General features: G+C 41.8%; 1 protein-coding gene across 2 annotated transcripts in view; it reads right to left on the bottom strand.

Annotated features, from left to right (window-relative positions):
* Nucleotides 1–13,855, bottom strand: part of STAC (SH3 and cysteine rich domain) — a 74,773-nt gene that overhangs the window by 23,747 nt on the left and 37,171 nt on the right. For both annotated transcript variants that reach the window (XM_040592506.1, XM_040592507.1), the window contains exons 3-5: nt 5,241–5,341; nt 2,929–3,010; nt 1,079–1,194 (exon numbers count right to left, since the gene is read on the bottom strand). In XM_040592506.1, the coding sequence (XP_040448440.1) occupies nt 1,079–1,194; nt 2,929–3,010; nt 5,241–5,341 (299 nt within the window). The remainder of the gene's footprint in view (nt 1–1,078; nt 1,195–2,928; nt 3,011–5,240; nt 5,342–13,855) is intronic.

Raw genomic sequence — 13,855 nt, 5'->3', positions numbered from 1 at the left:
CCTGAATCTACACCGGGCAAATGTGAAGGTGTCAGTCCCACGCCTTGTTGCAGGACCAGTGCCTTAACTTTTTCTGGGTTTGTACTGTGGAGCTCGTACTTTTAAATCTAGGCTCTGAGGACTCCAGCCCATCTCTATCACTTGAATAAAGGGTAAATGCCCACCATCAACAACAGGCAGTATGCATCTAGTACAGCACAACAGTTAAATATCTCTGTTCGACTTTTACACAGATATGCAAAATCAAAATAATATAATTCTTTTTTTCCAATCTGATAAAAGAAGATTATTAATTTAATTTGTATTTTTCTCTTTTTCTCAAGAGTCATCGAAAAGATACTTAAAACCTGAGTTTGCAAAAATAACACGTTTTCTTGTCAGCAGGTTCAGGAAGGTGATTCTCCCCCTCTACTCTGCTCTTGTGGGACCCCACCTGGAGTACTGTGTCCAGCTCTGGGGCCAGCAACATAAGAAGGACATGGACCTGTTGGACCAAGTCCAGAAGGAGGGCCACAAAGATGATGGAAGGGCTGGAGCACCTCTCCTGTGAAGACAGGCTGAGGGTTTGGGGTGTTCAGCCTGGAGAAAAGAAGGCTCTGGGGAGACCTTATAGCAGCTTCTGGTACCTAAAGGGGGCCTACAGGAAAGCTGGAGAGGGACTTTTTACAAGGGCATGTAGTGATAGGGCAAGGGGCAATGGCTTTAAACTGCAAGAGGGTAGATTCAGATTAGGTATTAGGAAGAAGTTCTTTACTGTGGGGGTGGTGAGGCACTGGCACAGGTTGCCCAGAGAAGCTGTGGATGCCCCATCCCTGGCAGTGTTCAAGGCCAGACTGGATGGGGCTTTGAGCAACCTGGTCTAGTGGAAGGTGTCTCTGCCCATGGCAGGGAGGTTGAAACTAGATGATCTTTAAGGTCCCTTCCAACCCAAACCATTCTGTGATTTTGGAAGCTGAGAGATCCCCACCCTCCTCCCCGTTTGAAACACAAGTTTTATGAACATTGATACAAACTCCTGTGAATGAGTGAATCTGTTGCTCCTCTAGAAAGAAACGGGAAAAAGATGTGGGGTACTTACAGAGTTCCTGTTGGGAGAGTCAGACCCACTTCCAGAACTGCTTTTTTTGGTTTTCTGGGCTAAGGATGTCCCAAAGCGGAGGGTTTCATATACTGGGTCAACCTTATTTCCACAGGCTGCAACAGAAGGAGCAAAACATGCATCAATCCCTTGAAACCAGTCATGTTCCTGTTCCACTTGGAGAAACACCTGCCTCTACCAACATGCTAGGCTATATGCTTAGGCACAAGTTGAGAGACTATCCTGATAAAAAGTGTTTAACATAGTGAAAGCGGCTTTTGCTATCCATTTTCTGCTGCCTCTCTACTCCCATAAAGATTGTCCTCCCCTCATACAGGCTCTGCGGGTCCCAGCCATTGCTTTGTCTCTCTCCACCTGCCATCCTCCTTCTTTAATCACCACTGATGCTGCCTACTCTGAGGTAAGCAAGGCAAAGTACCGGGAGGCTTTAATCAATGTTTGCTCCCTATTCCTACCACTGACCTCTTGGACTGCTCTCAACAGTAGATGCTTGAAGGGAAAAACCTTGCATTGTGCCTGAGCGTCCTCGTGGTATGGGTGAACCATCTCTTTTATCCATCTACCGTCTCAATGTTCCTACTTGGCTCATGTGGATCTTCCTTGAAAGGTACTGATGGCCTTACTGCAGGGACACATGGCTTGGAGGTAGGCAGGAGTAGGGACCTGCTCTTGGAATGTGCTCGAAGTTGCTCAGCTCAGTCTAGGTGTAGACAGGAAGGCCACTATCCCCACTGGCAAATGTCTGTTCAAGTCTTGCTTCCACTCCCCCTCATAGTTGGCCCCAAAAGTCATCTCCCATGGCAGAGAAATGGATGTCTCCTTCAACTGGCATGAGCAAATTCGGTTCAAACTCTCTTCTACATACTGCATTGTTAGACCTCGGCTTCCCTTGCAGTACAAGGCAGTAGATGTGGAGAATACAGTACATTTGTAGCACTACTTAGAAGGAGGGAATTTTTGGGCAAAGTACTGACAAAATACACGGGATTTTGATGAGAGCAAAGCACACCACATTTTTTAGCCAGTTTGTTCAAAATGTTTCTATTACTTCTGACAAATCTGAAAGGTGGTTTTTTTAGAAATAGAACCATAGATGAGATCCATGTAAGGTACTATTTTTTTTTTTAAGCTGCCAAAACCAACAAAGGAAATGTCCTCAGAGAAGTAATTTAAAACTGACTGCCTAATTTTGGCTTTCATTTTTTGTACTGCCAGGCTTACCTGGTCAGAGGACTGGTGGGGAAAATTATTTTCCAGAACGAACTCAACTTCTCCATTTCAAAAATGTTTCTTTTCAGGAATTTGGTATTACAGAGAGCAGAATCTGGTCTATTAAATGCCTATACACACTCCTACAACGTGTAGGCATGGTTAATAAAGAAAAATACAAGGAAAGTAAGAAGTGTGGGTGAAAAAGGATAGGAATCAAGCAACACCCCTCCAAAGCCAGACCAGTGGTTTGAATGCCTCCTGATGTTTTGATCTCTGTCATTTACCTGGTTCTTCCCAGCTCAGACCTTCACCTCAATGTTTCAGTGTTTCTTCCCTTTTAACTTCCTACCTTGATCTCAGGTAGTTATTATTATAAACAGGGTAATTTTTAAGAGATTATGTGAACGGGGGGTTGAGCAAAACACACAATAAACACACCCTCTCCTCTTCCAGCTTTGTATCTTTGAAGTGGTCCTTTCCTGAGATGGCAGAAGGACATCCAGTCACTGAAAGGAGCTGGAAGGCTGCTGAGGGTAAATACCATGGCTGGAAGTCTGCCGCTGCTGTTGCAGAGCACTGCCAATGGAAGACTGAACAGAAAAGCAATCACAACCTACCAATAGGCATCACTTCTTTGATGCAGCCAAACTGTTCATGAATGAGTAGTGGTGAGCTGTAGTACCGTCGAAATCCCTTTGGCTGGAGGGAGAGAAAGCAAAAGCAAGTGAAGTGCGTTGCTGTCATGACTGACAGTAGAAACAACCTCAGCTCTTTGGCTAGTGGTGTAACAGTGTAACAAGGCTAGAAATTTGCTCCTGTTGTTGAGTCGGTATGGAGTTTAGAGATCAGGGGTTTATTTGGTTTTTCTCCTGGAAAAAACCTCACCATTTCCCGTACTTATGTGGAAGGAGGGGCTCATATTCAGCTCCCCTTTGTCTTACACAAAAGCAGCACTAATTAATTGCAGGAGAAGTGCTGAATCATTAGAGGTTCTGGGAAGTTTCCCCTCTCCCTTTTTTCTTATATAATGTGAATTTGCATTGTTTTGTATTTGCAAAACATGTGCCTATCCTTCCCCACACTAACTCCAAATACTCTTGTTTCCATACATGCACTTATGAAACCCAAGGAATCTAGAGCCTTTCTATAGGTTTTTCTAAGGATTGCTGCTGACTGACTTTTTTTTTTTTTTTTTTTTCTTTTTTGTCTTGTAAGGTCAAAAAACTGCCTAACTCGTCAACAGATGTCTCCTCAATGTCCACTTGTAGAGAAACACAGTACAAAAGCTAAAGCTATAGCATTAAAGAATATCACAATATGGCAAATAATGGTGCCCCATACCACTCGAAAAAACATTCTTAGAAGGTTAGACATTTCCTACGACCTCTCTATTTACTCACTTAGCTAGCAAATGTGTCAGGCAAAGGCTAAGTACCTCAAATGAAGGTGCTAACATCTAAATCTTTGGAAATGCCCTTCAAGGTGTCAGAGATTCACAAATGGGCTCTCAGCTTTCTAATCTTGGCAGGCTTTAAGAACTTCCAGTCGCTGTGAGTAAAGCCTTGTGGAGATGTGCATATTTTCCATATCCTATGTTCAGTATACATCAAAAAACCAATAGACAACTAGTTCTTTTGCTAATGAGCTGCAGTATAGATTGAGAAGGAATGAGGGGATTGATAAATTTGGTTTCTTAGATGAATAATTCCAGATTCTCTAGCCTTAGTTTGCTCCCAAACTGATTCAGATACAACATCAGCTTATGAAACACCTGTGACTTTGCTGAATGACTTTCTGCTGTAAATCTGGCCGCTACTTTTCCACTTTGGTAAACTGTTGACCACCAGAGCTGAGGCTGGAATCAAGAAATATGTGAAACAACTCATATGATTTAGTACTTGGCTTGTCCAGGGCTTGCAGTGGGGTCATTCAGCTCCTAACAGACCAACTTCCTATACCAGAATACGAGGACAGTGATTATGGTTTGAAGGCATAAAGATTTGCATCAGATGTATAAACAACAACAGCTTTCACTGAATACTCTTGGAGAGAAAAGATTTTTCCCATGAAAGATGGGTTTTGTGGCCCTTTTGAAGTCAATGCTTGCATTTTTTCACCATTTAACACAGTGAAACTCTTTGGGTTTAGCTCATATTTGTTTCAGGTTGCAACAAATCCGAGAACATCTGAAACATGAACATATGTATACAGTTTTCATATTCCAAATGGTCATTTTCCCAAGTTCTTTTTCCAAAATAACCAAAAGAACCATATTCCCATTAAAAGTTGTTGAGCTGGGTTACAATCATCTCAAACACAGTGGCCTGCCTTCACCAATAATGTGAATTTGCTGCTCAAAATGTGACCCAAGCACTAAGGTGCTGTGTCTATCCAGGGACAGGTCTCCTCCCAGCCTCTCCTACTGAGAAACTGTTCAGACTCTGTAGTATCTCACTGTGAAATATCCTTTGGTTTTCTTTTTAAGATGAATTATAGTTTTCCTTCAAGCCCTAGCAGTGGAAAAGCCAATAAAACATAACTTGAAGGATTTTTCATTTGTTAAACTCTATCAAAATATTTTGGCTAATTTATAGCATTTCTTGAGAGATTTACGCTACACCAAGAACAGTTTAAATCAAGTGAATTAATTCTGTTATTTAGCTAAATCTGGATTATGTAGTTATTTTCACATCCACGAAGCCCACCAGATTTTGCATTTCATTTTTGTTCAGGTTTTTGAGTAGCAGCAATTGCCCAAACTGGTAACAGGGCACCACCTGGCTTTGCTTTCCCAGCCTCAGTGAAGTGGCCTGGCATCAGTTCTGCCAACGCACCAGCTGAATGCCAGCCAGGGGGCCAGGCACACAAAGTGGCTCCAGCACAAACCGTTGCCTCCCACTGCACTTGCTGCCCTGAGCTGCTCACTTACCAGCTTGCCCATGCAACGCTGTTGTCCAATACTGTCTGCGCACTTGTGGTGGATGCTCATCTTACAAGCCTTACAGCGCAGTCCGTGCTTAGTGTTTGTCCCTGTGAAATGCACGGCAATGATTTAATTAGACAAAATCAATAGTTTCCATGCGTTTAACGAACGACCTGAAAGAACCGATGGGGAGGTCAGCTGCAGTAAAGTAAATATTGACAGCATTCTTCACTTTGCCTGATTTTATTCATATACATTTATACATGCATTTTCCTTATGGTCTCTCAATTTTAGGCATTTATGCCCCAGGCCCTTTCCTAGGCTCTTGCTGCCTTTAGATATATATTGGATTATGCTCTATTGTATAGTAGTCTTATCAGTGATGTCTCTGCCTCATGAATAGCAACCAAAATCCCTTTGCTATTTTGAAAGGACTCAGCCTGAGAGCCGTGCATGGCTGAGTGAGCCACTGAAGGAGCTGCCCTGGGGAGCCAGGCCATCAGTGGAGGGCCAGGTTTTGCAGATAAGAGGTATCTCCTGGGCTGGGTGAGAAGGCTAAGCCGTCTCCCTTTACCATCGCCTGCCCACGTACCCAGGAACTACTGCCGTCACCTCCCTGGGCCAGTGCTGGGAAGGTGCAGGAGGGACTCCTTGCACATCCCTGGGTGGGACAGTAAGAATGCCATGGGTCTGACCTTGCTTTCCTTCACTGGCAGTGGAAAAGTTCAGTGCATCAGGTAGGGGAACTCCAGGGGAAATTTTGCCTTACAGAAGCAGTCTTCTCCCACTTGGGAACAGCAGCTCTGCATTATCTTCAACGTCAACCTACTCTTAAGTGAGAGAACCAAGTCTGTTTGCTTCCAGGCAAAACCACCCTTATTCGAACACTCATAAGACTTCCTAAACTATGCAGAAGCAGTTAGGCTATGGCAACTCTTTTGTCCCCACAGGGCTGTTTAAATGGAATGAGTAAACAACATGTCAGTTCATTATCATCTACTGCGAGAGTGAGTAAGAAAAAAGGTAGTAAAAAAACCCCCCAAAACTCTTGACATTTTAACTAGCCCTCATTAGTCACACGTGATAGTAATATTAGTCAGAAGGATCCTACATCTAAAAGTACTCATGTAGCTTTTGGTTATTTGAGTCGTCAACGCCATGTACATGCTGTTGACTTTCATTCAGGTAATTGCTGTGTCTGAAAGAAGCACTTCAGGGAAGGGCTCATCAATTCGGTGACAAAACCTGAGCCTTAACAGGACTGCTTTCAGGGAAAAAGGTTCCTGAAGTGGCCACTTTCAAGCCAGATCAAGGCAGGCTGGAGCAGCTAGGGGTGGCTGCAGCATGCCTGGCTCAGATGCTTCACTTCTGGGCTTCTTGTAGGACAGGGAATCAACATCCTCCCTGCCTTCCTCCTGAGACTGTTGGAAAGACGAGAACTGAATGGGGCTGAATGTGTGGTGCACCCCAGGGATGCCCATGGAACAGGGTCAGCATCTGCTCGGCGCCTCTCAGCCCCCTCTCAGTATGTGCAGACATCTAGCCTCATTCCTGGGGTCTTTTTTCCTAGTACACACAGGATTTACTAGAAGAACACATCCTTGGTTTTGTTTTATTTTTTCCCCCTGCACAGCTCCACTTGTATTACTGTGCTGTGAGTTTTTTTTCAGTTATAGTTTCTTTTCAATAACACATACTCAAACTAATATTGATGTCTGTGGCTTTGTGCTTTTATTACTGATGCTGAAATGCTGAATCACCCTTCCTGATGGTCAACAACTGACACAGTGAGGAAACAGGGCTTTCTCCACATTTTAGTATTATATTTATAAGGTGGAATGTAAAAAAGGAAAACAGCATCATGCTTTGCCTATAGAACACGTATTTAGTGTCAGTGCTTACACTAGATCCAATTCTCCTCTTACACTGTTCTGCACTGGCATAACTCTCACCTGCTTTACCAAGTTACTTCAGAGATTCAGCTGAAAAGGCAGGCAGGCTCACAGTCCTTTCTGCTGGCTGTTTTACGCTCTTCCAGACATTTTAGTATTAACATTACAAGGTGGATATTGGGCTTTACATGTTATAGCCATGTGATCACAGAAGATACACATTTACCAATATAACTGTGTATCCAAATGACATGGAAAATGAATGTAAATTGTCTGTGTTATTTTCAAAAATCAAAACCCAGCTTCTTCAGAACAGAAATCTGTGGTCATGTGAAAATGAGTAAGACAAAGTACAGAAGAGCAACGCTGTATTTCTATTGCTGAATGCCATTTGTTACCTGTGGGTAGGTAAGTAGTGGCTTCAAAGAGAGCAAAAGTATTTCAATCACACACTTGAGTCTACAAGAAGTCTTTGTAAATTGAAATGAAATTCCCTATAACTACCAAAAGCTTTCATCTTTTAATTCCTTGTCATTTCTAACTACATGGTTTACTGTGGGACTAGGCAGCTTGGAAATAATTTGCATGTATCTCCCTGCCTCTTGCTGAGTTATAACTAAAGGGCTTAAAGAAGCAGCATTTATACTGTATTTACATTTAACTACAATATCTCAAGCTCTGTAAATGGCATTTCTGCAAGACCCATTTTCTTTTTTCCCCAGGATAATGCTTTCTTCTTCAGTTTCTGATCTCCATCACACTAAATCAAACCTCCTCAGAGAATCATGACTAAGCTATTTCAAAACTGCACACCAGAGATTAGACAACTAGATATTGGCAATGTATCTGACCCAACAGCTCCTGATATTCAGAACTGAGGCAGAGTAACAGCTCACGTTATGGAAAACATATGGAAAACATTTGGTATAGGTTTAAATGGGACCAGGGTTTGACCTGTTGCATCAGGTTTTGGCCTCCCATGTAGGCAAGCTTGTTGACCTTACAGTTGCCTGAAAGGAGCTAGTTTTGGAAGGCATCCTGGTAATTTGAAATGGGGAAAAAGCAGGTAGAACATGGATCTTGCAAACCAGCTATGAAAAGCTGAGTAAGTACGTTGAGAGGCCTACAGTTATTCTAGTATAAGAGAATATTTCATTATGGCTATAGTAGTAGCACAGGATATAGCGATGTGTTGAAACATTATTTGCCAATAAATTCCCCCAGAGAGCGTGAGAAAGCTAGCAATTTGGTCTGAACATACACTAAATAGTAGAATTTAAGTGGTATTAATGACTAAAAGTAAAAAATTATGACAATGACAACAACAACAATAATAGTAATAATAGCAACACTATAATGCGCCAGATTATTTGAAGGGAATTTGCATAATTTCACTTATCTGCCATAAGGTACCAGGGGTTGTTTGAATTTTAAAGCCTCTCTGTGGTGTTCTTATTCCCTCTAGGTTAATCTTTCTGTAGACAGAAGCATGGGGAAGGGGGAGAGTAAGGAGCGAGTTCACATTTGGGATGGCCACAGCAGTGTCTGGAAGGGGCAGTGTTACTGCAGAAGTAGTAAAGTCTGGGATACTAAAACATTCTCCGCAGGGATTTCTGCTGAATGTATTCTGATGACCTGCAAGCCCAACCATCACTGTCTTGTCTGCTTCCTGCCCCACTAAATAGCTGACAGCCTGATTGCAGCCTACCATTTATTCCCACTAGCAAATATTCCCTATGCCAACCTTAAAGCACAGCTGGAAGCTACTGGTATAAAGTACTCACTGAAATGTCTTAGTCCAACTGGAATCATTTCAGTTTGTGGTGGATCAGAAATAGAGGCACTAAAAGCTTAACAAACAAGCTGAAGTTGGAGTACCCTAATTACTTTTTGCTCTGGTATTCATTCAAAGGGGGAGTAGACTAACAGCTTTGATTGACTCTTTGCTATTACCTTCAAAAAGTAATCATCCCTCCCACTCTCTTCTCCTAAGACCCTTACTAAGGTTACTTAATCAAATTGTTAAATGCTGAGCATGCCAGAACAAAGGTTTCGCTCAGCCGCTTTTTGATTGCAATCTAGGGATGTGATTGTAACTATTTTTATTCAAGACACACTTTGCTCACTGAACAGGGCAGACAGTGTTCAATGAATGGGCAGCTCTATTCAATACACCTTTTATGTGTGTCCTTAAGCATCATCTCTTGAGTACCATATTATCCTAATTCCAAATGGAAGGTGATTAATAGCCTCATGGGCTTTCTTATGGGCTCACTGTCTTTGTCTCTTTATGCCTTGCAATATGAGCATGTTTGCCAGAACTTGGATGGGATGGCTCACATTTGAGAGACTAATGGGTAAAACTGTCAGAGGTGTCACTGATATGGCACTATTTGATCCAGATTCTGGAGTTTAAGTTGTAAAAATTGCAAGCTTCTAAAACCGGGCATTTAGAATGGAAAGTATTGGAAATGTTTGACTGCCCTGTAATGCCCGTAAACATAATTGTCAATGTGGTTGTGAAATTCATATAAAAAAACCCCACTCACAATTACATTTGCACATGTCCTCTGTGTCCTATGTATTTATGTATCTATTATCTCACAGTCTGTAAAGGCTGGTATTCTTTTTGCAAATGAAAAAGCCAAAACTGACAAAAGAAAAAGTGTTTCGCCAGAAGCAAATAAGGAAATTTGATGTCAGGATACCTGAGTAGCTCTTAAATAAACTTACAAATGAGGTTCTGCCACAGTCATTTTCTTCAGACACAAGCTAATGCATCCAGACACCCAGCACTGGAAGGATGCGTTGTTTTGAGAAGAGGGTCATGTTTAATAATGCCTTGCTAGAAACACTTTACGACTGGGTCAGCTCCCATTTGAATGTCTAAACCAACGGCTAGGTTTTCCAGAACAGCCATGGAAAATAGAGGCATAAACTGCTCTGATAATCTGACCTTAAATATTACCAAAACGCCACACTGCATCGCTTTTGTAAATCTAAGCCTTTTTTGAGGAAGTCTAAATGGAAAGAGAACACCTCAATATAGGTGAATGGAAAGGTCTGGAGGCAGCGAGGGACAGACATGGGGCAGAATCTGATTCCCAGTCTTTATGTCTGTCTCTCCTCTAAAAATAATTTAGTAACTACTCTGCATTTCAGGAAAGTGACATTTACCTTAAGGAATGCAAAGGAATTGTTTGTCACACACATGAGAAGGGAACGTTTATCACCCTCTTAGCCAGCACCACTACAGCCGCAGCACCATTAGTTGGTGTTTTTTGCCTGTTGTTTTGAGGCTCAACATAAGATTAACAGCTAGAGAGGGAGAACAAGCCCTACAGCCTGGAGAAATTGGAAAGAAAACCACAGATTTTAGTAATGACATGATGTTATGCTAACTGTATAAAGGTAACTATATTAGGCATTTGTGCCAAAGTGGGGGAATAGAAAAGGATAGCATAAAAAGATTCAGGTCTATAAAAGAAAGAAAGAAAAAGACATATAGAGACTGTCACCTCCAACTAATCTAGCTATGACCCAACAACTATTTTGTATCATTCCAGCTGAAAGGAAAATGCCAGTCAGAAATTGTTTTGATTTAAAACTTTAAGAAATAAATACATTTTAAATTACTTATTTTTCCGTAGAACAACTTCTGCTGTGGGAAGCTGATAAAAATAATAAGTGCCTTACCCCTTCCTCCCCAAGCACATTTACAATTGTGACCAGAAATTTATCTCCATGCTGGAATTTATGGGAAATGGAGAATTTTAAGCAAGCTGGGCCAGTATTGAAGCAGCGAAGGGTATAGGATGTCACCCTAGAAAGAGAGAGATAAGTCCCTGAAATGGCACTGGTGCCCTTGCAGTCATATCTATGTATTTGAGCAACCTTCTCTCCTGCCCCCTTCTTAATTTTTAATCAATTGTTTTTGTGTAAAAACTGTGATGGTGAAAGGGAGAGTGTCTTTAAAAATTCCTCTACGGCTACTGCCTGCCTCCATGTCTGGCTGCTGCTGGACAAGCGCTCGCCCTCCTCCTTCCCCTGCTCTGCTTCAGTCAAGAGTTGGTAGATCAGTGAATGGCATTTGCCCCAGAGGACGTCCACACTCAACTTAAAAATCTTGAGCCTAATTCCCCATAATCATTAGGTTTGCAGGGGTGAGCTGGGCATCCCTTTGCTTGCCCTTCTTTGTCCTTCAGCCTCCTCAGGTGCCCCCCTCTACCTCAGGAATTTCCCCCTTTCTCTGCCCTAATACCTGGCACCCTCCTGCTTCTTTTTTTTTAGCTGATGCTGGGACCCCATTGCCTGCCCCAGCTGACATCATGGAGATGACAGAGGCACAGGTCCTCACCTGGTCATCAGGCGAGCTATAGTTCAAACCTGAACCCAGATTTCCCCAGCCAGCCTAGATGGTTTGCCGTTAGAAGCCATTGCCATCTGCAGTGCCTGACTGATAACACAAGCTGACGGATGCACAGTTGCCTTGTATGTTGACTGATACACAAATATTCACCTCACATAAAATTACCAGAACTATTAGCAATTCTGCCATTGCACTTCCCACTGCCAAATACAGGACCGAATGGATTGTTCAAAAAAGTAATCAAAAGAGAACATAATAATTTTGCGGTCTGCTGTATGTTGTTCCTAACTGGCCCACAGATAAATGTATCATGGCAGCTCTTGGCTTTGTATTTTTGATGATTCAAAAGGATCAATGTTCTTTTTTTAAGGAGATGAAACGGCCCTTTACAGATACTTTTCTCTTTTGACCTGACTCAATATTCTACACTTACTTGAACATTGTGGCAAAGGCACTCTATGGATGAACGACAGGAGCATACAATGAAAAAGTTCAAAACATACAGAGAAAACCAGGCAAAAATCTGGTTTAGGCAGCATGGGATTGACTTCAAAGGTCTTTAATAGGGGGTGGATAGGTTGTGTTGGTTTTCTTGTGTGTTTTTGTTGCTGTTTTCTTTTGTTGTTTGTTTTTATGGTTAAATCTACCAGTTCAAAATGTGCAGAGTTGTGAGCAGGCTAAGTCAGTAGCTGCTTGGGATGGGGGTACACTGTACAGGGACATTCAACAACATGTGGGAGCTAGAAGAGGAACCCTCCATTTGGGACCAAGCTGCCAAGTCTGGACTTGACACCTGGACTGGCTGGAGTTACCTGTTACCCTGAGTCCACCTTGCGTCTGTCTAAACCAAATGGGTGGGAGGAGAAGTTAGGAGTCATATATTTACATTCTGTACAATAGGACTTGATGGCCAACCATGGTACCTGTCCTGCCAAATTAATATATTTCAGGTTAGATGTTACTGAGAGGTGTGGGTCTGTTTGAGTGCCTACCCCAACCCAATTTCCCCATCACAATATCCGATGTTTAAATAGCAAAGTTGCCTTGCATGTAGGCAGGCTACAAAACAGTGCATAACATTAGAACTAGCAACATAGTTTTCTTTAGAAACGACATGCTGAGAAAAAACTGAGGCTGTAATAGACAGGTTTTTCTTTAAGGCTGTTACAGAGAAGAAAAATATCCCTGCTAAAATAAAGTCCTTTCTAACTTCATGGTTTTAAAACATACATATCAGGGAAAGGAAATGCCTTTAGTCCTCTTACAAATCTACTCTGTAACTCCTTGACAAAGAACTTCCAATGCTGCCAGACCTTTTATTCTGTCGTTCAGGAACAATGAGACTTACTTAAAATGCAAATAGGCCTTTCCTGTCTTTAAGTGCAAAAGGGATTCTCATTCTTGATGCCTGGTGATCAGGAGATGATGAAACTTACTGCCCTGTGCTGAAAAATTTGACCACAAGAGGGTTTTTTTGCAATGCGCTTTTCACATATTCAGCAGCTTTGCTATAAATGTCTGTCCCTGAAAGGAAATATCCACCTCCGTGCTTCTTAAAATATCATCTCAGGTTTTTGATCATCTAAATGTTAATTAAGATGCTGGAATGCCATGATAAATAAACTAACAACTAACTGTTATTGAAAGAGAAAGTCCAAGTCCTCTAAAACCCGAACATGTTAAACCATATCTAACGTCCTTTAAACAAACTGACACTGCTATCTCCACACCTGCTTTTCCAGACAATTTTATAGACAAATTTCTAGACAATTTCCTAGATTGCGGAGCCTGTAATTTCAGATCTTTGCACAGGCTTGCTTTGCTGAGAAGAAAAATAGCTCAAGGAAGGTGGATATAGACTTGCCTATGGGAGGTGATGTTGAACTGCTCCAGAGATGATGACGGTTCCAGAGCTGAACAGGACAAAAAAACATGAAGAAATTAAACCTGGTGTGGTGTCCCAAAGGAGGATAAGCAGATGGTCTTGGTTTCAGTAAAATTAGTAAACACAGTGTGTTCAGTAACTCTTCTTAAGATGAAGATAATGAAAGTCAGATTTCAAAGAAGATCTCCCTGTTGTCAGGCTTAGGTATTTGTACCTATGTTCTTACATGTGTCGAAATGAAAAGCCATTCAGTTAAAGCCTTTATTTTGTGTTTTGAGATGCTTTGAAAAAGAAGTTGAATTTTGTATGGCCACTTTTACATGCCAAAATTTTGATCTTTCAAGGGCCTTGTACTATTATAGAGGAGTTAAAAAATGGAAAAGCAACATCTGAACAAAAACTATGCTGGGAAATGAAGAACAGGGCTCTGGGCTTGCTGAAAATGTGGGAAAAGAGTTATGAAACAAAAGAACAG

Source organism: Falco naumanni, chromosome 4, assembly GCF_017639655.2.
Source record: "Falco naumanni isolate bFalNau1 chromosome 4, bFalNau1.pat, whole genome shotgun sequence".
Lineage (NCBI taxonomy): Eukaryota > Metazoa > Chordata > Aves > Falconiformes > Falconidae > Falco > Falco naumanni.
This window is presented reverse-complemented; position numbering and strand designations above follow the sequence as displayed.